At 36.8% G+C, this 25,312-nt stretch overlaps 1 protein-coding gene and 1 long non-coding RNA gene across 4 annotated transcripts in view; both read left to right on the top strand.

Moving 5' to 3' along the window:
* Positions 1-15,874, top strand: part of LOC115223492 (elongation of very long chain fatty acids protein 2) — a 102,498-nt gene extending 86,624 nt beyond the window's left edge. For all 3 annotated transcript variants that reach the window (XM_036512517.1, XM_029794102.2, XM_029794101.2), the window contains 4 exons: positions 4,551-4,637; positions 7,442-7,613; positions 11,568-11,692; positions 15,160-15,874. In XM_036512517.1, coding sequence (XP_036368410.1) covers positions 4,551-4,637; positions 7,442-7,613; positions 11,568-11,692; positions 15,160-15,408 — 633 coding nt within the window. In that variant the 3' untranslated portion in view covers positions 15,409-15,874. The remainder of the gene's footprint in view (positions 1-4,550; positions 4,638-7,441; positions 7,614-11,567; positions 11,693-15,159) is intronic.
* Positions 15,875-20,717: 4,843 nt separating this feature from the next.
* Positions 20,718-23,979, top strand: LOC118767640. Its single transcript, XR_005003557.1, has 3 exons — positions 20,718-20,770; positions 22,776-23,274; positions 23,639-23,979. It is a non-coding gene; the product is annotated as an uncharacterized LOC118767640 (long non-coding RNA).
* Positions 23,980-25,312: the final 1,333 nt, after the last annotated feature.

Here is a 25,312-nt window from a genome sequence, read left to right as displayed (position 1 = left end):
AGATACACAACATATACACACACACACATGCATATATATATATATATATATAATATATATATATATACGACGGGCTTCTTTCAGTTTCCATCTACGAAATCCTCTCACAAGGCTTTGGTCAGAATTTGAACTCAGAACGTAGCAGCAGACAAAATACTGCTAAGCATTTTGCCTGGCGTGCTAACGTTTCTGCCAGCTCGCCACCTTAATAATAAAAATAATAATAATAATTACAATATCCTTTCTACTATAGGCACAAGGCCTGAAATTTGGGGCGATTACATTGACCCCAGTACTGAACTGGTACTTATTTTATCGACCCCTGAAAGGATGAAAGGCAAAGTTGACCCCGGTGGAATTTAAACTCAGAACCTAAAGACAGACGAAATACCACTAAGCATTTTGCCCAGCATACTAACAGTTCTGCCAGCTCATCACCTTAATATTATTACTACCACTAATAATAATAATTTCAAATTTTGGCACAAGGCCAGCAATTTCAGGGCAGTGTGTAAGTTGATTATATCTACCCCAATGTTCAACTAGTACTTATTTTATTGACCCTGAAAGGATGAAAGGTAAACTTGTCCTCAGCGGGATTTGAACTCAGAGTGTAAAGGCATGAAATGCTGCTATGTATTTTGCCTGGTGTGCTAATGACTCTGCCAGCTCACTGACTTAACAGTCATAATCGTTTCAAATTTTGGTTCAAAGGGTGGTGGGTCAGCTGCATCGACCCCAGTGTTCAACTGCTACTTATTTTATTGACCCAGAAAAGATGAAAGGCAAAGTCAACTGCATAGTTCTGGGTTCAGTCCCACAGCGTGGCACCATAGGCGTAGGCATGGCTGTGTGGTAAGAAGCTTGCCTCCCAACCATCTGGTTCAGGATTCAATCTCTCAGCATTGCAACTTGGGCAAGCGCCCATTACTTTAGCCCTGAGCTGACAAAAGCTTTGTGAGTATATTTTGGTAGACAAAAACTGAAAAGCTCATTGTGTGTGTTTGTCCCCACCCCCACTGCTCGACAACCGGTGTTGGTTTGTGTACATCTACATGACTTAGCGGTTTGGCAAAAAGAAACCAATCGCATGTGTACCATGCTTTTAAAAAAAAATAACAATATAGCCTGGTTGAAATTTGAACTCAGAACATAAGGATGGACAACATGCCACTAAGGAGTGTGCTAATGAGAGTCTGCCTGCTTGTTGCCTTTGACTTAATGGTAGTAATAATAATACCTACCAACATTATATTTTCTACCATTGGAAATAAATATTAATTATTAATTACTCCTGTTGTATCTGATGACCGATACAACTGAAGCAAGCTGGTTGTTCCTAAATAGGCATTTAGTGAGCCGTTTGTTTTTCAGAAAATATCATTCTTGAATCAATCTATATGTTAATGAAACAAGTGGAAGGAGTGGTACTGGTTGCAGTAGATGTTTATGATGATGATGATGATGATGTTGCTTAGTTCCGGTTCAACCATAATTGAGCAGGCTTGCTGTTGTTGCCATAATCATCCTGTTTTTTTCCGAACAGTGTATCTGTCATCTACAGCTACGTAACTCCACTGATGTTTTCTGCTGCTGCTTCTTTTTTTTTTAAAAAAAAATAATAGTATGTGTTTTGAGGGAGATTAGATCAGGCTGTTATTTCTTCCAGGTCAGGCAGCTATGTACAAACTTCTATAATGGCTCAACTGTCGTCAGTTTGGGCTAAATTTTGCAGTTTGCATGAAGGGATTAAGAAAACACAATATCCCAAACTTCAACCATGGCCTCAAGACGGCTCCGGAACCTGTCGCATATGTTCATCACCATGTCCCTTGAAAGATCTTTCGACATCTCTTTATATAAGCTTTTCGTGCATTTGCCCTGTATACCACAACCAACAATGCTGCAAAGTATAGTAGTAACCAGTGGAGCTTTAGGTGTTTTCGCTCAATAAACACTCACAACGCCCGGTCTGGGAATCGAAACCGCGATCCTACCACCGCGAGTCCACTGCCCTAACCACTGGGCCATTGTGCCTCCACACGCACGCACGCACACACACACCACACACACATTCACAGTTTAGGCTTGTGAATATTTAAAGTCACACTACATCCTCTGGTGTATAAAGTGCAGGTTGATAAAAATGAACAACGAAATTTGCCTTGAAATGACCCTTTATTGGCTTTAATTGTTAGTCTCATGATAAGTTTTGAATTAAACATGTCAGCAAGCGCTCACTATTGTCATTTTAATAAAGACTTGCACAATGTTATACGCCTATATTCGTAGATGAGGTCTTTTGTAAATGGAATCCTTTCATCTCTGATTCAGGTGAGATTATGCAAATCTTTACGCTGCATAACCCTATTTGAATTCCGACAATGGAGAATGAAAAGTCGTGTAAAAAGGTTGCCGATAAATAATTAATGTGATTTAATATGGTTTTATGTTGCAGTAGGTAAGTGATAGTATGATAGTATGGTTAGGTTCAAAAGGGCCGCTCAGTGGTTCACTGCAGTTTTTTTGCAGGTGAGTATAACAAATGAGTTTCTCTACCTTGATGCCAAAGATTTTTTAATTTTATTTTTAAGGGTGTAAAAGTTTCAAGCTTTCTATGTGACTAGGATGTCAGGAAACACCTGCATTGCTAGAAATAAGAGCTAAAGCACTCTAATGTTGTAGTTAATGGACAGGAGAGAAAACATATGCATTAACAGGGAGCATAATTGTCCGAAAAATCTCAATCAGCATTTTTTGGACAATTATGCTCCCTGTTAGTGTATGTGTTTTCATTCATGTGCATTAACTACAATATTAGAGTGCTTTAACTCTTATTTCTAACAATGTGGGTGTTTCCTAACACCCCAGTACATTTAGTGACAGTTATAATTCTCCTTCTTGGTGAAATGTTGCCAACAGCTGTTTATATCAATTTTAAATGTGTATGTATATATATATATGGAGGCGCAATGGCCCAGTGTTTAGGGCAGCGGAGTCGCGGTTGTAGGATCGCAGTTTCGATTCCCAGACCGGGCGTTGTGAGTGTTTATTGAGCGCAAACACCTAAAGCTCCACGAGGGTCCAGCAGGGGGTGGTGGTGATTCTTGCTGTACTCTTTCGCCGCAACTTTCTCTCACTCTTTCGTCTGTCGGCCTGCTCACTTAGCCAGCGGGGTGGCGTCATTTGAAGACTAAAACAATGCGAAGCGCATTGTGACCAGCGATGTGTAGTAACATCTGATAGCCTGGTTGGTCACGGTGATATATATATATATATATATGTGTGCAGGCACAAGTCATGGCTGTGGTAAGACGTTTGCTTCCCAATCACATGGTTTGGGGTTTAGTTTAACTGCAAGGCACCTTGGGCAAGTGGCTTCTACTCTACCCTCATGCTTTATGAGTAGATTTCGAAGGTGGAAACTGTGAAAAGCCTGTTGTGTGTTTAATATATCTATATGTGTGCATAAATGAATGTATGTGAATTATGTGTTTCCTTTGATATCAGATAATTATTGTAAATGAATGTCCTTCATTTCCAATATTCTGTGAAAACACATCTGTCTGGGATGCTGAGCCTCAGCTCTTTTAGCCTTTTTGTAATACATAACTAGCATTAGCAAGGTTTACTTCCTAACCACATGGTTCTGGGTTCAGTCCCACTATGTGGCACCTTGGGCAAGTGTCTTCTGCAATAGTCTCAGGCCTGTGAGTAGATTTGGTAGATGGTTGGCCCAGTCCACTCAGCTGGCAAAAATCAGTAATCCTGTGACAGACCAGTGTCCCCCACCCCCAGGTGGGGAATTTATTAGCCATGGAAGCTGGGAAATCGACTCTTATGGGTCAGCATGATTTCAGAAGATAACCTTTACTTTACTTTCTAGTTCAATTGAGTCCTAGAGGAGGGTCTCTGTTTCAACTACTTTGAGAACTTTGGGTCAAGATCAGGCATGGTTGCAACCTTTTACAAGAATTGGACCACATGAGATATGGCTCATCATCAGGTGGTAATTTTAATAAATGTTGTTTTCCTTGTGAAATTAGGCACGCCATTTAGAAAGTCCCGTGGGCTGCAGTTTGCCCATGACTGATCAAGATGTTGAATGTGTTAAAAGTAGCTAGATGCTCAGAGTGCGAAAGTGTTAAATGGCTACTTGATAATGGTGTTTTAAGTTGTTAGATGCTGGAGGTATTAAATGACTGTTGTTGGAAATGTTATGCGGCTAGTTGCTTGAGATGGAGGGGTATAAAGCCGATAGCTGATAGATGAGTTGAATTACTAGATGCTGGAGGTGCAGAGGTACTAAGTGGTGAGATTCAAGGTAGTGTGAAGTGACTAAATGCTGGAGATAGTTAAATGGCTAGTTGCAGGATATATTTAAGTGGCCAGTTACTAGAAATAGTTTAATGGCCAGTTGTTGGAAAGTATGGAGATATTTAATCTGTTAGCGGCTGAAGATGCTAAGTGACTTGTTGGAAATACTGACTGGTATATTTATATTCTACTAAATTGATTTGACTATTTTTTTACACTTTATCTTCTTACAGATTATCCTAAGTACACAAGCCCTTGGATACACTGTTATATGTGCACCATATACTAAATCTAATGCTCAAAATCCTAAAGAAATGAGAGTAAGTATTTTTTATTATATTTCCAATCAATGTCCTCTCAAGATAGTTTTTAATTATACTGTTTGTTTAGGTTTGTTGTTGTTGTGGTGTCACCAACCTGATTGATTAGACGATGATCAAAAGCATTTTCAGTCAGGGCCATTCTGTGTTGCTGGAATTCTTGCCATTCTTCCCAGCTATGTTCTAGACAGAAACGAGAAAGGCATTTCAGAGTCTGATTAATGTTTTAGTCAGTGTCTGTCTGACTTGACAGACAGGAGGAAATAATTAATTATAGATCTAATTACAAACTTGTTAGGCTAGAGTGTTCTAAGCGGACATAATTATAACGTTATATACAAGAGTCCAAGGAGAAAAAAAAAATTGGTTGTCTGGGTTGGCAAAAACTATAAAATGATGTTCAGGAATTTGAATTTAATTTTGTATTGTGTGAGGTGGAAAGAAAACTATAACATTTCAGGGGCGACTTTTTGTCTGAGAGAGAAGAACAGTAATTCATATTTTCAAACAATAATTAAAGTATTGGTCTAATTACTAATCAGATAGGTTAGAATACCCTAAGAGAACATAACATAGATTTAACTACTGATGAAATGGGTTAGAGTGTTGTAAGAGTACACATTTAATTTTAGAGTTAATTACTAGCTTGGTAGTAATTCGTCTGATTACTATTAACAAAGTCTCTTTCTTTAGAACCATGTTGTAAAGAGTATGATCATCTCTCTTTCTCTCTCTCTCTCCATCCCTCTCTCTTCCCCTCATTTATTCAGAATACCTTTTATTGCTTGAAATGTTAGCTATAGCCCTTTTCCACTCTATCTGTTATGGATTGTGGTTCCTTATAGACTTGAACCTTTTGTGCAAAATACTGGGAGTAACAGTCTCTTTCTGTTGGGTTTCATTTTTAATATGAAACATTCAATGTTTTTTAATAAGACAAGAATCTTAAATTGTCTGCAAAATTGACTGATCTGATCTGAGCAGGGCAGAAAGTTTTATATACCTAAAACTAAGTACACTGCTTTATCTCATACTGAAAGTTTAAGGAACCTTTCTACCTTATATTTGGTTGTCATTGGACTGCGACCATACTGGGACACCAGCATGAAGGGTTTAGTCGAACAAATCAATACCATCAACATCATCATTTAGCATCCGCTTTCCATGCTAGCATGGGTTGGACGGTTCAACTAGGGTCTGGGAAGCCAGAAGGCTGCACCAGGCCCAGTCTGATCTGGCAATGTTTCTATGGCTAGATGCCCTTCCTAACGCCAACCACTCCGTGAGTGTAGTGGGTGCTTTTTACGTTCCACTGGCACAGGTGCCAGACGAGGCTGGCAAACGGCCACGATTGGATGGTGCTTTTTATGTGCCACCGGCATGGAGGCCAGGCGAGGCTGGCAACGGCCATGATCAGTACTTATTTTTTTTATACTTATTTTATCAGTCTCTTTTGCCAAACTGCTACATTATGGGTGTGTAAACAAACCAACATTGGTTATCAAATGGTGGTGTGGGACAAAGACATGCACACACACACAAACACACACATCTACCAAATCCATTCACATGGCTTTGGTTAGCCCTGGGCTATAGTGGAAGACACTTGCCCAAAGTGCCATGCACTGGGACTGAACCTCAAATCTCATGATTGAGAAGCAAGCTTCTTAACCATACAGCCACTGTGTTATAATTATGTTTATTTGGAACTTAATCAAGTTTGTAATTAGAACATAATTAATGATCTCCTCTTAGAACGTTCTGTCACCTCTGACACTAATTAAAAGATTGATGAGATTCTAAGATGCCTTTCTCATTCCCATTCACATATATCCAGACAGTATGGCAAACGTTCCAATCAATGGGATGGTCATGTCTGAAATGCTTTTGATTATGATCTGGGTGCCATCTTACTTCATTATTACATAATTGGCTTTCAGCACTGGGATGTCGTTCATTAAAATTACTTTGAGTATTTTCATTAGTGTGGTCCTTCTGACGATGAGCCATGTTTCATATGGCCCGCTTCTCTAAAATGTTGCCCACACCTGATTTAGGACCTCATTATCCAGTGTGCCCTTCATTTTTAAGAAGGTCAAATGTAATTCAGGGAAATTTAGCTCCCATTTCTAGTAGGTCGAGTGGTTTCATCTGTTGTGTAATAGTAAGAATATGTAACTGTTAAAGGATTTAATGACAGAAAAAGTATTGTTAATAAGATTTTTATTTTTCAGACTACAGACCTCATCATTAGTGATGAAAAATGGTTTTCTTTTTTTTTTTTGTTTAGTAATCATCATCATCATCGTTTAGCATCCGCTTTCCATGCTAGCATGGGTTGGACGGTTCAACTGGGGTCTTGGGAAGCCAGAAGGCTGCACCAGGCCCAGTCTGATCTGGCAATGTTTCTACGGCTGGATGCCCTTCCTAACGCCAACCACTCCGTGAGTGTAGTGGGTGCTTTTTACGTGCCAGACAAGGCTGGCAAACGGCCACAGTCAGATGGTGCTTTTTACGTGCCACCGACAATTTAAATTATTTAATGTCCATTTTCCATGCTGATATGAGTTGGACGGTTTGACAGGAGGTGGCAAACCAGAGTGTCTTTAGCAGAGTCTACACTGTTCAGGTATTTGGACTAGGCCTCTGGTCTGAAGTTAACTCCCCCATTAATCTTAGAAGTCCTGAATGCAGTTTCTAGACTCTGAAAATAGTTTATAGGCTCTTCTTTTTTACCTTTTAATAAAGCTATGAAAAATATGATAATGTGTAAAATATGCTTTTCTCTTCTGTCTGTTTTGCAGCTTGCTCGAGTTCTTTGGTGGTACTATTTCTCGAAAGCTATTGAATTAATGGATACAGTGTTAATGATATTAAGGAAAAAAAATGACCAAGTTACATTCCTGCATGTCTTCCATCATGCCACAATGCTGAATATTTGGTGGTGGGTTATGATGTTCATTCCTGGGGGTCAGAGTAAGTATTACCATTAATCATGTTTTAATAATCATCTTTTGACGTCAGTTTACTTCAAACCTTTAGCATTCAGACAACTCTGTCAAATGTAATGCTTATTTTTTTCACATTGTTTTGAATTAATCCTGTATTATTATTCCATAGCTTTAGGATTTCAGTGATTGTGATTGTTTTATTCTTAGAATAACATTGTAGGGTAGGTGGGAAAGGCTGGATCGGGTTAGTTTGAAAATAAAACAGGGAGTGTATTTTGGCCGGATATGGCCAGTTTAAATGCTAAAGGGTTAATTATGGCTTAGTGGTTTGGGTATTTGGCTCTTGATCATGGTGTTGATTCTCAGCAGTGCATTATTCCCTTGGGCAAGACACTTTATTTCATGTTGCTTCAGTCCACTCGGCTGGCAAAACTGAATAGTACCTGTAATTCAAATCCTTGTCACATTCTGTGTCATGTTGAATCACCCTGTGAACCATGTTAAAGGTATGTGAGTCTGTGGAGTGCTCAGCCACTTGCAAGTTAATTTCAAGAGCAGACCACCCAGATCTATTTCATTCTGAATGCTTGTTCTTTGATACTTTATAAAATAAAAGCAGTTCTATTTGGCAAGTTTTAACATCACCACTGCCACTAAGCACCTGAGTACTTTTAGAAGAATTCACTCTGTTGTAATCATTTGGACCAGGTTCTTTTGGTCTGAGTTTAACTTCTTCTCTTCATTCAATTAGTCTTAAGAGGGGCTGAACAGGATCAAGGATGTAGCCCTTCTGCCTCTGACTAATATATATGAGAAACTTTCCTAAGAAGGCTTATACTGGGATCAGACCAGGTTGATCAGACCACCTGAAGCACTTGTAGTTAAAACTGACAGACTTTAATTACAAAGTTTAATAGAAAGACATGTGAAAGAATTGATGTTGCTACAATGTTTTGTGTATATGTTATGGTTTTTGTTTGATTGGATCTTGGGGGTGATGATCCAGTGGCCTTAGGGGCTGGCCATAGAGGACCAGCTTTACTAAAACCTTGTGAGTAAAATTTGGGAGATGAAAACTATGTTAAAAACTGTGAAATGGACTGTTTCTGTCCTTGAATGGTAGGCTTAACGCCAGCAATTAAGCTTACCACTCAGACATAATTGGATAATTGTGTTTACCATCTAATTGCCACTTAATTACCATTTTAATTAAGCATCACATTTTCATTCTATGATAACTTTTACGGATTCTGATTCTGCATAGACATGAATCTCTGGAGCAAATGCTGGAGAAACGGTCTCTTTCCGATGTATTTCCCACCTATTATTTCTGGGTGTTATGTGGGGGTAGAGTCCTCAGGCACCACTACCATAGGGTCCTATCAGAAGCAATCATCATGACACTTTCCAGTTGGATTCCCAAGCACAACCAACCGAGACTTTGGACATTATAGAACCATCTCATTCTTGGTTTACCCCTAGGTCTCCTGACAGTGAACCCAGTTTGAAGAATTTGTTTTGTGATTCTTTCTTGTGATATTCTAATCACATGTCCATTGTACTGGTTTAAACTTAAACTGGATTGCAAAATTAAATGATTGAAGTGGAGTAATATGGAGTTTTAGACTGTAATATGAAGCACACAGCTCAATCTCATTCTGAATGCCTGTCAAAATGCTTGTTCTCTCATACTTTATAAAATAAAAGCAGTTCTATTTGGCAAGTTTAATATCACCACTGCCACTAAGCACCTGAGTACTTAATTTATCGACCCCGAAAGGATGAAAGGCAAAGTTGACCTTGGTGGAATTTGAACTCAGAACATAACAGCAGACGAAGCTCCGCTAAGCATTTTGCCTGGCGTGCTAACGTTTCTGCCAGCTCACCGCCCTACATGCCAGTCCAATCTTGCTACGATAATATATAGAATACTGATCATCTTTTCAGACACTGGTATTGCAAATAGCCAGCAGGGTATTCCAGTGCTCATGGTAGATGATTCTTGTTTGTTATTCATGACTACACAGGCACCTAAAACAATTAGTGAAAGCATGGTACATGTTACCAGGCCATATACACGTGTGTGAGTGATGGTCATGGAAGGATGGATACACAGTCTCAACCCTTTAGCATTCATTCTTTTTGTCAAATGTAGTGCTTATTTATTCACATTGTTTTCAATTAATAATGCATTAACTTGTCGCTTTGAGGCTTCAATGATGTGAATGTTCATTTTTAGAATGACATTGTAGGGTAGGTGTGAGAGGCCAGATCTGGCCAGTTTAATCATAAAACAGATTGAATATTTAGGCTGGATATGGCCAGTTTCAATGCTAATGGGTTAAAGATAGCATTGAGCAATATCTATTTGTAATCTATACTACTTTATGTCTGTACAACTGTACAATACAGTAACCAATTCTTCCTAAAAGATATAATTCAGTGATTCTATTCTTGTATTCTTATATTAATTGGATTTAAGTAGATTTTCATAACAGCATATGTTATCATAATGGTTAACATTATTCTCATAATGCATTTGGTTGCATGACTGCAGAAATTAGCATTGAATAAACTGTTGCTTAAATATCTAGATCTTCTCCTGTTACATCAAGTATTTTATCATAGTAATAAGAATGGCTATTAGTAATGAAGACAGATTTAGGACAAGTCTTTGGCTAAAGACACAAACAGGGTATGTGTGTGTGTACATATGAATGTGTATGCATGTAAGTATATATGTATCATCATCATCATCATCGTTTAATGTCCGTTTTCCATGCTAGCATGGGTTGGACGGTTCAACCGGGGCTCTGGGAAGCCAGGAGGCTGCGCCAGGCTCCAGTCTGATCTGGCAGTGTTTCTATGGCTGGATGCCCTTCCTAATGCCAACCACCCTGTGAGTGTAGTGGGTGCTTTTTATGTGCCACCGGCACAGGGGCCAGAGGAGGCTGGCAAACGGCCACGATCGGTTGGTGCTTTACCGGCACAGGGGCCAGAGGAGGATGGCAAATGGCCACGATCGGTTGATGCTTTTTACATGTCACCGACACGGACGCCAGTCAGGCGGTGCTGGCATCAGCCACATTTGGATGGTGCTTTTTACACGCCACCGGTATTGCCATGCAGTCATCTGACAATGCAATGGATCACATATTGCATATTGTGCTATAGGCAACATGCATAGATCCACCTCTAATATACATCTGTCTCAGAAACAGCAGTTAAGCACTATCTGCACCTGCCATCTCTTGTGGATTTTTCACCAGTGATCTACATCAAATCAACATTAAGAACCCCCTTTTTGTCTCATCCTAGAATATACCAATCTATGCCAATCACTATGAACTCTCATCCTCCAAATCTTCCTTGTTTCCTCTATTTGTATTTGGATCTCTGTAAATACACATTTCCTTGGCTGCTTCCCTCTGAAAATAGGCCTTTGCACCCGAAATATAAAGGTTTTTGTGTAAAACTTTCTTCATTGCTAGAAGCGTTCTTTATTTCTCATTTCATTCATTATTTTACTTGTCCCTTGCACTGCCCTCAAACAATGTATTCCCAAGCTAACCTTTATCTTTGCCATCTCTTCAGTTTCCATCTCTACAGCAGTTCTCCACAACCTCTTTTCACTTGCGGTACACTTATATTCTTTTCAAAATTTGCTGGCATTCCTGAACTAAAAGTATAGGGCAAAAAGTTATATTCAGGTTACACTGTGGCACACCTAGCATCATCTCATGGCACACTAGTGTGCCATGGCATGCCGGTTGTGGAGCACTGCTCTACAGAGTTATATCTTGATTTTTGAAAACAAGTGAAAAATTCATTGTTATACAAAGGTTCCATTTATTTCATGGTATGTATCTAAACAAATATCTCTCTATCTTCACCAAAATGTTTCTTTATAATAATAAAAAGTTGTATTCAAGCGATACTTCATGTGTTCTAATTCTGTTTTACTTTCCTTTTGTTTCAGCTTGGTTCGGTGCTTGTTTAAACTGTTTTATCCATGTTGTTATGTATACATATTATGGCCTGTCTGCTATACCATCATTAAAAAAGAGACTCTGGTGGAAAAAGTATATAACAAAAATGCAACTGGTAAGACTATGTTGATGTTCTGTATATTCGTTTTTTTTTCTGATGATAACTGGGAAATGTTTCTAGCTTCTTTGGGTATTTTATTATCTGCTGTAACTGATCACTCCCTGTAACTAGAACAAAGTATTCTTGCTTCAAATTATGAAATTTCTGTTTTAGATATAAACAGGCGTAGGAGTGGCTGTGTTGTAAGTAGCTTGCTTACGAACCACATGGTTCCGTGTTCAGTCCCACTGCGTGGCACCTTGGGCAAGTGTCTTCTACTATAGCCTCGGGCCGACCAAAGCCTTGCGAGTGGATTTGGTAGACGGAAACTGAAAGAAGCCCGTTGTATATATGTATATATATATGTATGTATATGTTTGTGTCAGTGGTTTTCAACCAGGGTTCCGCCAGTACAGTCCAGGGGTTCCGCAAGAAGTTACAAAACTGCTAAAATCGGCAGTAATTTTTAATTCTCCTGTGCAGATATGTGTGCATAAGACTATTAAATTATTGCACAGGGGTTCCTCGAGCCAGTGGAATGTTTCCTTGGGGTTCCACTCCAGCAAAAAGTTTGAAAAGCACTGGTTTGTGTGTCTGTGTTTGTCCCCCCCAACATCGATTCACAACTGATGCTGGTGTGTTTACGTCCCCGTAACTTAGCGGTTCGGCAAAAGGACCGATAGAATAAGTACTAGGCTTACAAAGAATAAGTCCTGGGGTTGATTTGCTCGACTGAAGGTGGTGCTCCAGCATGGCCACAGTCAAATGACTGAAACAAGTAAAAGAGAGTAGGTGTAGGTGTATCTGTGTTGTTGGGAAGTTTTGCTTTCCAGCCACTTGGCTCTAGGTTCAGACTCCTTGGGGAGATGTCCTCTACCTAAGACACTTCCTTAAGCATCCTGAATAGAAGACAAAAGCCTTATGACAAAGTGTGTGAGTGGACCTGATAGATGGAAACTGAAAGAAACCTATTGTGTGTGTGTTCCCTTGTCTTGACATCGTGTGATTATTCTAAATGAATATCATTCATTTCCAATAACCTGTAATAAACATGCCTGGTCATGGGGAAATATTAGCTTGGAAATAAGCGAGGTTTGGCTTCTGGAAGGGCATTAGACTATAGAAAATTTTCAACAAACTCCATTTGACCCATGCAAGTGTAGAAAATGGACATTAAAATGATGACAAGTTTTTAACATCAGAGACTTTTACATTATTTACATTTGACGGTTATTTGTCCTCATCTTGTTTGTTGTTAACACAACGTTTCGGCTGATATCCCCTCCAGCCTTCATTTGGTGTCTTGGCGAAATTTCGAACCTGGGTTCTCATTCCTAAGGTATTTTTCGATGAGCTGGCAGAAACGTTAGCACGCCGGGCGAAATGCTTAGCGGTACTTCGTCTGTCGTTACGTTGCGAGTTCAAATTCCACCGAGGTCGACTTTACCTTTCATCCTTTCGAGGTCGATTAAACAAGTACCAGTTACGCACTGGGGTCGATGTAAACGACTTGATCCCCTCTTTTGTCCCCTCTATGTTTAGCTCCCTTGAGGGCAATAAATAAATAAATAATAATAATAATTATTATTATTATTGTTATTATTCTGGTCGCTGCCTGGAATCGAACTCGGAATCTTGTACGCGTGTGTGTGTTAGGTGACCAAAGAAGTGTGATAATAATTATTGATAATTATTTCTGAGTTATGTCCCTTGACTCGTACGTCGTTTTTCACTCTTTATGAAATCGATAAAATATATTACCAAAGTATTTACTGATAGAAGGGGTGAGCAATGCGTATTCAGTGATGTTCTTTGGCGGGCAGAGCTCTTGCCTGGCTGCAGCCTCATGGTTGGAGGTAGTAAAAAAAAAAAAAAAAAAAGAATAACAGAATTTAAAATTCCCTAGTATGTGTTTAAACCTTGAGCCTTTATATTTACTACAGCTTTCGTATTCTTAATGTGTGCTGCAGCCCTTTTCTACGACAATTACTTGATAAAAGTTTAGAGTAAATAAATTCGTTTTGTGAGGATAATTTACAGCCTCTACTCTTTAGACATTTGCCGTATTGTGTGGCGTACAAGTCAACGTCATGTAAGCATGTGGTGTAAACATTGAAACATTGTCACAATCTTTTCAGTTCCTGCTGCATTTTACACAGAATATTTGGTCCTCCAAAGTTGTCTTGGTGTATAATAAGCTAACCGACGTGTTTTGAATGCAAATTTTTGTCTGAAAAATACGGTAAACTAGTTGAACTATTCAGAGAATAAATAACGGATTTAAATAAATTCAGACATCGTCTGCACAATAAAAAAATTTTTTTTAAAAGGCAGTAAAGATTGTGTAGAAATATTTAATGCAAGGTTAGTATGGGGGGAGGGAAAAAAAAACAAGTAGAAAAAATATGCAAGGAAGAAAGAACAATTTTTGTTGGTTGTAAAATGCTTTTATAATTCTTTCGGCAAGTATGGGAGACAACTCAGGATAACTCAGAGAATACGTTTTGCTGTAGTTGTTGAAGTAGCGAGGAGACACTAAGTATAAAGTAATGTAAAATCGAAGGTACCGTAAATCCTCGAGTATAGTCCGCCCTTGAGTACAATACGCAGGGGACTCTTAGGGGGCTGTACCTCTGAAAGGCCTAAACCTTGTGTATAATACGCACCCCTTCTCTAACTTGAGTCAAGGAGGTCTATATAACGCCCTTGGTTTGTAAAGGCGGCGAGCTGGCAGAAACGTTAGCACGCCGGGCGAAATGCTTAGTGGTATTTCATCTGCCGTTACGTTCTGAGTTCAAATTCCGCCGAGGTCGACTTTGCCTTTCATCCTTTCGAGGTCGATTAAATATGTACCAGTTACGCACTGGGGTCGATGTAATCGACTTAATCCGTTCGTCTGTCCTTGTTTGTCCTCTCTGTGTTTAGCCCCTTGTGGATAGTAAAGAAACAGGTTTGTAAAATTGTATACGGTAACGGCTTTTTTATTATTATTGTATATATTACATAATGCAAACGTGTAGCTTTTTTGTGCATTTTGTTTGCAGAAAATAAAGAAATAACAGTAATAACGTTTAATAAATGTTGCTTACTGCAAGTTATGGATGATCATTTTATGACTTCATTGCTTTCAGGCTTAGCTTAAGGTATTTTCACGCCCGACATCACAAAATGCATCTAAATAAACATAGCCAGACAGTAAATAGAGACATGGACATTGCTTAGAAAATAATTTTCATTTTTAACCTCGTATATAGTACGCACTAGGGATTTTGACCTTTAAATTTTGGGGGAAAAATGTGGATTATACTTGAGGATTTACGGTTTTATTTTTTACTTAGTGATTTTCAGATTACTATTAAGCTTTGCTGAGGAAGTCTAATAAAACCAGAACCTGTCCATTGTTATCTTCCATTCTTGCTGAAAACAACCCCCTCCTCTGTTACTAATTGATATTCTAAATTTCATTTATCTTTTCTTTCCAGATCCAGTTCTGTGTAACATTTGCTCACTCAGCAAATTCTATACGAGTGAATTGTGAATTCCCAAGTTGGGGAAAGTATCTACTCACATGTTACATGATTCTCATGATAATATTGTTCAGTAACTTCTACATCCAGGCTTACATCAAAGGCAGACGAAATCCTAATGTAGACACAGCAAATAACTATGCGAAAAAGAAAAGCTCCCAAAATGGAAGCACCATTAATGGAACGGTGAAGAAAGCTCAATAGCCAAATTCATAATATATTTGCTTTTTAATTAATTTTTTAAAATTCTTTTCTTGTTTCCAACTTATATTTATTTTTCTCTTGTTTTTTTTTTATGTTTTTGTTAACTTTATTCTTCAGGGTATGAATTCATTAAAAAACAGTTAAACCAGCATGGCTTCAATTTTGAAAATATGATGATAATAATAATAATAATAATAATAATAATAATAACAATAAGTATGTTCACCGTTTTACTTAACTATACAAGAACCATTGGCTAATGAAACTCCCCACTTCTCTCTCAACTAATCTTCACCATTTGTTGGAATTGCCTATTAGAAACAGCTGTCATTTTTATAGGAAAACTGGATGATATCTGAAAAAAACAAACAACAAGAAACAAAGAAATTTATCATTTTCATTTCAGGTTTTATAAAAAAAAAGTATTATATATCCTATAGAATTAAAATTTAGATCGTTGAATAAATATATTTTATTGTATTTTCCTGTGTGCATATTTCATATTATATACATTTATATATATATATATATATAAGACCTGCTAGTTTGCTATTTCAATGCAACTGTCTGTTTCTGACACTAAAATTATGGAGAAAATTACTAAAAAAAAAAAATGTAAAAAGAAAAATCCTCAAAAAAACTTGAAGTATAATTGAAACATCAAATTGAAATGTTTAACTGTTACATATATTAAATGACATTTATATCTACACAATTTCCATTATGGCCTTACTTCACTTCCCCTACTTCCCTCAAAACACAAAATCATACTCACACACATGCTCAGCTATGTATGTATTATATCTATGTGCAATTTATCTAATAAGTAACTCCTACAAGGCTTGAACTGTTGAGCTCTTGAGGAAGTCATCACAGAGACTCTCTGTTCCCTTCTCCCACAGCAATACAACAGCACTGGTCTTGCAAGGGTCACTTTTAATATCCACTCTTTCTATGTGATGTATTGAGTAGCTTACTTTAATTGTGCTTCTCTTCATTTCCAACAGAATCTAATTACAGCTATCAATTATGTGTGTGTACACACACACACACACACACACACTAATATTGAACAGTGAGAATGAGTGTTCAACACTGCATTGGTGGATAAACATTCTTTATTTTCCGGGCTATCAAGGCTACCAATTGTTTCATGTAACGATGTTTCCATGTGGCAGGCTTGATAATTGTTGAGATTTCACTCTACATGAAACCATTGGTAGCCTTGTTAACCCACAAATAAAGCATATGTGTATGGGAGGAACAAAAATGAAACAAGCGGATATTTCTATACGTGTTTCTATAACATGTTTATTTAAAAATATGAGTACAGTTGTGTAAATTAAAAGGTATCACTATGTATATTTGTATTTTCACAAGATTCCTTTTCTTCAGGTTATACTCTGCTGAATATTTCCTAAGTGAAACACCGGCAAATATTTTAGCGACTTATAAATAATTTCAAGAGGGAAGCAAAATTTTATGGTAAAACGTAACAAACAAAAGGAATTCAGTGTATTCAACATGGGCTGGAGATATGTATGTGTGTGTGTATATATATATATATTATATATATATATATATAAAATGTTGTAAAATCAATAAAAAGATTACAGTGAAATTGGTGTGGGAAGTGGAAAATCCAGCGTTTTGGGCAGTGCCCTCTTCAGGGAAAAGAGAGAAATTAATGAGTGACAACAGTTATACATCTTCTAAGATATATATATATATATATATATTTTGTGTGTTTATGTTTATATATATATATATATATATGTTTGTGTGTTTATGTTTATATATATATATATATATATATATGGCCTGCTTACTTGGCCAACAGGGTGGCATCGTGCGAAAGCTAAAACAGTGCAAAGCACATTTTAACCAGTGATATATAACAATATCCAGTTGTGTGATCAATCACATGATATATGTTTGTATGTGTGTTTATATATATATATATATATATATATATGAAATAGTTCAACTATTATTACAAAGAATGGAATATTATAAGCAAAGAGTACTCAATATGTAACTTAGAGTAAATAACAATCCTTGTATTATTGCTAAAATTCACTGCTTTTCTATTACTTCAAGTTGCATCAATGGTGTATCACTTAGCTAATATATCTGATGCACACACATTCACAGACCACATTGTGTATATAGAGGTACAAAATCAGTTTTTCAGAATCTATGGCTCAAAGCCTTTTCAGATTCCTAATTTTTTCCAAATCAGGGGTGGTCACCTTGGTCAGCACACTCTGGATTAAACAAATATTACTTATATTATTTAATGAAAATACAGGCACCTATACATTAGTATAAATGATACAAGTTTATAAATATTGCAAGGCACTGTGAAACAAGTCTGATGGCTGCAAGAATTTAGGATTCTTGATTGTGAAATAGTGCAAATTATAAGAGGTTCTGGATCATTGGTGTCTGAAAAGTTGCTATCGTACCTGTATACACATATGTACACACACAGACATGCAGGAAGTAAATAGACACCTTTAATTTTCAAAATCTTTTATTTGATATTAATTGGTTGAAGGAGAGGTTTTCTTCTAGCTGCTTGTCCATAATATCCAAGCTTATGCAGATATGTAACACACGTTCTTGGACTAACTTCTAGCTGTTTTGCAATGTCAGAAGCCTTCGAACAGGGTTTGTTTTCCACAATTTTCTTCAAACAGCGAAGCTTCCTTTCTGTGGGACCAGGTTGGCCAGGACAAGAATCTGTTAATTCTTTTCCTTGGATTTTGAATTGTACTGTAACTCTATTAACAGTAGCGAGAGGAATTTGAAGATTTTCGGCAATTTTTCACTGGCTAAGACCAGCCTCAGATTGCCCAACAATATGACCTCTTTGAAAATCTGACAGTTCTGCTGAATGTTTTGTGTGTGGCATGGTTACTCTGTGCAAATGTTTAATATAATGGCACCTGGAATGATAAAGAATAATCACATTGTAAATTCTACACAGCTGAGAGCATATTAAGACCGTTAGATTAAAAATTTTTTTAATTAAAGGTGTCTATTTACTTCCTACATGTCTGTGTGTGTATATATATATATATGTACACACACACATACATACATGTGTGTGTATATATTATACATATATACAAGGGGGGATGCTGAAGAGTTCCTGGTTTTGGGGAAAAGAAAAGACGGGGTTCAGTTAATTATGATTTTATTAAACTTATTCCCCTCTCAAATTCACACACTTATTGCAATGGTCCTTCAGTTTTTCTAAGCCCTGTAAAAGAACTCGGAAGGTTAGGCCTCCAACCAGGCCTTTCGCGATACCCTTAAAACCAGGAACTTTTCAGCACCCCATCGTATGTGGGTGAACTGTTTGTTCAACAAGGTTTGTATTCCAGTGTTGTCTTTTATAATTAATCCATGATTGTCTCCAAACAAAGTCACGTCCTGCAAAGCAGAGAGCATCTTTAGCTTAGCTGACTCGCTGAAAATAGCAGTCAATTTTCTTTCAAATCAAAGTCTACCAAGAAGGACACAATTTAGTCCCTGGTGTACAGAATGTTTGGGATGGTCATAGCTAAAATGGCTTTGGTCATATGTGTGTGTGTGTGTGTGTCTCTTGTTTAGAGTGACCTGGAGCTACACAACTTCATCATCATCAATAACAAAGTCATGATTGTCACAATGTCTCCTGATATTAGGCTGATCTCACAATCTTTCATTGGTACACAACGCAACGTCAGCTTACAACAAAGTTTCAAATAACTGAATGTGTGTGTATATATATAATTATACACCTACCTATACTACATAAATATACTCACACATATTTACATACATACATACACATGTATACATATGTATTAATATATATAATATACATGTATATATGCATGTATACATACACACACATACATATGTATTTATATTATATATATATATATATATATGTATATATATATATATATATATATAGGGGTTCTCAAACATTTTCTTCAAGTCTACCCATTAATCCTGTTCGACCATACCGGTGTGCTGCTGGTGAATTTCATAATTTCACAATGGGTTCTTGGGTACCATACAACATACAATAGATATGTATTGTTTGGCGGCGAGCTGGCAGAAACGTTAGCACGCTGGATGAAATGCGTAGCCGTATTTTGTCTGCCGTTACATTCTGAGTTCAAATTCCGCCGAGGTTGACTTTGCCTTTCATCCTTTCGTGGTCGATAAATTAAGTACTGGTTATGCACGGGTTGATATAATCGACTTAATCCGTTTGTCTGTCGTTGTTTGTCCTCTCTGCGTTTAGCCCCTTGTGGGCAGTAAAGAAATAGATATGTATTGTTTGCTGTTCCATTCAATGTATTATCACAGGTTTTAACTAAACAGATGAGCTTGACCCTTTCCAGCAAGTAACCAACTCAGTCTTTGATAGAGTCTCAGAGACAATACACAAGCACATATCATTTTTAGATATCAGTCTTACATGAAATTTGGTTTTGGTTGTACACACATTGCTGAAAACCCCCGTTTGAAATAGTAAATAGCGAGGAACAGTAAAAAAAAAAAACTCCCTGTCTATTTCTTTTTCTTAGATAAGTAAGACTTTACCATGAAAAACCTGAATTTTGTTAGGAACAATGTTTCAAAGAGATCTTTGACCATGGTGTCATTTGCAGATTCAGTAAATTTATTTTGCAGATCTTCTACAAGTGATCTTAGATTAATGCTAATGAGATTTTGAATGAGTTGATAATCTACTTTATTAATATTAGTAAAATAAAGGCGACAAGCTTGCAGAATCATTATCACACCAGGCAAAATGCTTAGCAGCATTTCTTCCAGCTTTACATTCTGAGTTCAAATCCCGGCAGGGTCCACTTTACCTTTCATCCTTTTGCAGTTGATAAAACAAGTTCCAGTTAAGCACTGGGGTCGATGTAATCAACTTAGTCCCTCCCCTGAAATAGCAGGCCTTACACAAAAAATTTGATACTAATATTAAGTTTCAGTACCATACGAGCATGATCGTTGCCAGAGCAACAAGCTGGCCTCCATGCCGGTGGCACGTAAAAAAACACCATTCGAGCGTGATTGTTACCTGCATTGCCTTACTGGCACTTGTGCTGGTGGCACATGAAAAAACATTTGATTAAGGTTGTTGCCAGTGCCGCTGGACTGGCTCCTGTGCAGGTGGCACATAAAAAGCACCATTTGAGCATGGCCTTGCTAGTACTGCCTGACTGGCCCTCTTGCCGGTGGCACATAAAAGTACCCACTACACTCTCGGAGTGATTGGCGTTAGGAAGGGCATCCAGCTGTAGAAACTCTGCCAGATCAGATTGGAGTCTGGTGCAGCCATCTGGTTTGCCAGACCTCAGTCAAAATCGTCCACCCCATGCTAGCATGGAAAGTGGACGTTAAACGATGATGATGATTAATAAGATTAGTACATAACTTATCATGTAGCAAATGAAATTATTCTGAGCTGACATACTGCTTCCATTAATGTCCCCTACTTCCAGAAATGTAAGAGAGTTTCACTTCTGTTCTCAAAGACTTAATGTATCCTCATCAATTTCTCTTTTGCACAACTCAAGTTTCACCAGAAAGATTTTTAATTCATTGACGAAGCCTATTTCAGAAATCGGGTTTCTGTGAAAAGCTTTGCCATCTGTATTAGGTTGTGAGGAAATATTTTGGTAAGTTTGGGCAGAATTGTTAGCATGCCTGACAAAATGCATCATGTTGTTTCTTCTGGCTTTACATTCTGAGTTCAAATTCCACCAAGGTTTGCGTTTCTTCTTTCTAAGAGTAATGAAATAAGTACCAATTGTGTACTGGGGCTGATGTCATTGACCAGCTCCCTTCCACAAAATTTCAGACCTTGTTCCTAGAGTAGAAAAAGGATTATTCTAGAAAGCTAACTTGTCCTTCTGGTTGTTTTATCTGCAAACTTGATTCATTGATCATTCTGATTTTTTTAAAGAAAAAAAAAATCTTTCAGTTCCCTTTTTCATCCCTCCAACAATCCAGGCTACCACATTATATCTTGAAATTCATCCCACTTCTCCATGAAACAAAAGCACCTCTTTTTCAGCATTTAATTGGCTTTTAACACATGCAGTATCCTCATATTTAGACGATTGTATTTGACAAAATCCACTGTGTCTTCATCATCATCAAGAACAGATTTGAACACTGGAAGTGGTGTTTACATACAAAATGCATCCTTCATCTTTTAATTGATTTCAGTCATTGAACTGTGGTCAAGCTGGGGCACTGCCTTGAAGGGTTTTTGTCAAACAAATTAACCCCAAGCACTTACTTTTTTTAGGACTGGTGCTTATTCTATTGTTCTCCTTCACCTAATCAACCAAGTTACGGGGATGTAAACAAACCATCACTGGTTGTTAAGTGGTAGGACAAACACAAACATGACAGCCCTCTTTCAGTTTCTGTCCATCGAATTCACTCACAAGGCTTTGGTTAGCCCAAAGCTATAGTAGAAGACATTTATCCAAGGAACCATGCAGTGGAACTGAACCCAAAACCATGTGGTTGGGAAGCAAACTTGTTACCAACAGCCACTCCTATGAATCATACAATACATATCTGCACATCAAAGATGACATTCAACACTCTACAATCGGATCCACAACTCAGTATCACAGAAGTTCCCTCGGTATTGTAGGTGAATATTATGTTTCAAGGAAGACCTTTTATGAATAAAACAAAAACTAGACATAACTTCATCGGCATGGGTGGTAAGAAGTTTGGTTGCTAACTACATGATCCCAGGTTCAGTTCCACTGTGTGACACTTTGGACAAGTATCTTTTACTATATCCTAGGCCAGAAACTGAAAGAAGCCCAATGTGTGTGTATGTGTTTGTTCCCTCACCTATCTTGATTTTTTTTTTTTTAATATAAATTTGAATTATGTTAGTCAAAAAGTAATGCATTTCAATTGCTGGTGAGGGTTTTACAAGGTTGAAGTGCAAATCCTACCTCAATCTCTTTGAGTTACCTTTAATGACATGCAGAGAAAATGTTGGGTCTATTCTTTGCTATGGTAGTCCCCAGACAACATATACCTGGGAGAAGTGGGGGAGGAAAAAAGATAATTAAAAACCAAGAGTAAATTGGAAAATATGCCTCTTAAGATAAAAAAGATTACTTTTTGACTCCCCCTAGTGTGTGTTTGTATCTGTGATTGTATTTGCTCGACAGCTGGTGTTGGTTTGTTCACGTCCCCATAAATTTCACAGCTCCGCAAAAGAGAGACCAATAGAATTAGTACCAAACTTAAAAATATATATATATATATATTAGGAAGGGCATCCAGCTGTAGAAACTCTGCCAGATCAGATTGGAATCTGGTTCGCCAGACCTCAGTCAAATCATCCAACCCATGCTAGCATGGAAAGCAGACATTAACTGATGATGATGATGATATAGCACTAAGGCTGGTTTGTCCAACTAAACCATTCAAGGTGGTGCCCCAGCATGGCCTCAGTCTAATGACTGAAACAACTAACAGAATCTTTTATGTAACTTCAGCCTTTTGCCAGATATGTTTGGGAACAACAGAAGATATAAGAAAATATGTTTTGAAGATGCTAAGTTTGACCATCTTGGGGCAAATGTAGCAGACAACTAGGGAAATAACTGATTGAAATAGTACAATGTTCAGTGATCTTAAAGCTGACATCCAGCTAGCTTATTGTGTATCAGGTGAACACGATAAGTAAAGTGCATTTAGTTGGTTATGATTACTTCAGAGATCCAGTGATTTTACAAATCTTGCATACTCCTAGAGGTACCTGTACACTGGTTTGAGAACCCCGTCACTTAAATAGATCTATGCGTTTCACTATAATAATAATGAAATTATTGTATACAGTTCTCAGGTGTACCACAACTTGTCAAAAGTGTGTATAAAGCATATGCAGTAATGTACAAATGTCTGGGAAGTGAACAGTGTATGAGTCAGATACATGCTTGCGTGTGTATGGAGGGGAGGAAATCAGGTGCAGTGTTGGCGAATCTCAGGAAGCATGGAAGTTTTGAAGGATGCAGTGCTCCGACAACTAACAACTGATGCCGGCAGTTTGTTCCATACTTCAGCAACACTTAGTGTGAAAAAATGTTTCCGAAAGTCGTGGGAGTTGTGCTGTTTTCTGACTTTGTAAACATATCCACAGGTGTTAGACAGGTGGAGTTCGAAAAAGTGCTCAGAGCATGTTTTTCTGCAATTTTGTGTATTAATGTTTGAACACCCAACACACACATATATGTATAGATATACACTCATATATATGCATACATATATATAGGCACACGCACATACATATATATGTGTTATTCATTTTATATATATATATGTATAATTTTCAGTTATCTAAAATTGAAGCTTTACTCAGTAGCTATTCTGAGGGTCTTGTTCCTGTCCTTCATAGTGAATAATGGGAAATGTTTCACTTTATATAATTTATGCATTGGTATTGCTATATGTATGTGATTGTAAGCATTACAGGTGTTATTTTTATGCTTGAATATACAAATGGAAGAAGAAGAAAAAAGTGTACTCTATACATTTGGTAGCGCATAATCATTCAAAGCTGCTATTTCACTGTGCTGCTACTCATATTTTTCTGGCAATGTGTAACTCTTCACACAACAAAAGAATTGTACACACAGACATATGTATACATACATATATATATATATATATATATATATATATATATATATATATATATATATTATATATATATATATATATATATATACATACACATGCACAAACGTGTGTATAAAAAAACATACGTGTACACATATATATACACGTGTGTTTTATGTGTATATATATGTGTGTGTGTGTATATATATATATATTATATATATATATATATATATATATACATATATATATATATATATATATACATACACATGCACAAACGTGTGTATAAAAAAAACATACGTGTACACATATATATACACGTGTGTTTTATGTGTATATATATGTGTGTGTGTATATATATATATATATATATATATATATATTGTAAAGAGCTTTTAATTAGTTCAGACTGACTAAAAAAAAATTATAATTAAATACAAAATATAGATATATTTTTCAACATAACTTCTATGATATTAACAAACTCTGACTCCCATTTTCTAACTGTTATACAGGTTCACAGCAAATAATATAATACGATAAGTCTCATATATGGAAAAGAACTTTTTTTTTTGTTTTTGCTTACCATCAACACTGTTTCATTGATGCTTCTTCTCAAGTTATTCTCTTTCCAACCAAACAAGTTTTTTTTTTTTTTATTTTCTTGCTTGTAAAAAAAGCTATATAGTTTGTTTGTTTAATAATCTAGGGTGGAAAGAGAAATAGAAAGAAATCTTTGCTAACTGTCAACACTATCTTTTGTCCGCACTTCAAATTCAAACTCTGACAACCAAACAGGTTTTCTGCTTGCAAAAGTGTTAATTTGTTCAGTTACTTCAGATGGGAAGGAAATAAAAGATTACACAATTCTATTGTTAAAACAATCCATTTTTTAAATTTCTTTTTGTTCTTAAAATATTTATTTATTTATCAGAGTATTTGGCTCTCAGAATCTGAGAATCTCTTTATAGAATTGTTATCTTACATTCGTGTGAATAAATATTATTATTATTATTATTGTTATTATTGAAAATTTTCAATTGAAGATTCTTTTCATGAAAATCTAATTTGTAATTGATAATTTTGAAATTCTTTGCTTTCTAATGAGATACAATTTAAGAAAAAAAAAATTTTAATTTTTGAAAAAAAAAATTGAGAAATAAACTTGTTTTAAGTGACTGGTTTGTAACGAGTTGGTCTCAACAGCTGTGTTTCTTCC

This window comes from Octopus sinensis, linkage group LG23 (genome assembly GCF_006345805.1).
Source record: "Octopus sinensis linkage group LG23, ASM634580v1, whole genome shotgun sequence".
Lineage (NCBI taxonomy): Eukaryota > Metazoa > Mollusca > Cephalopoda > Octopoda > Octopodidae > Octopus > Octopus sinensis.
Note: the sequence above shows the minus strand (reverse complement) of the source record. Positions and strands in the feature narration are given on the sequence as shown.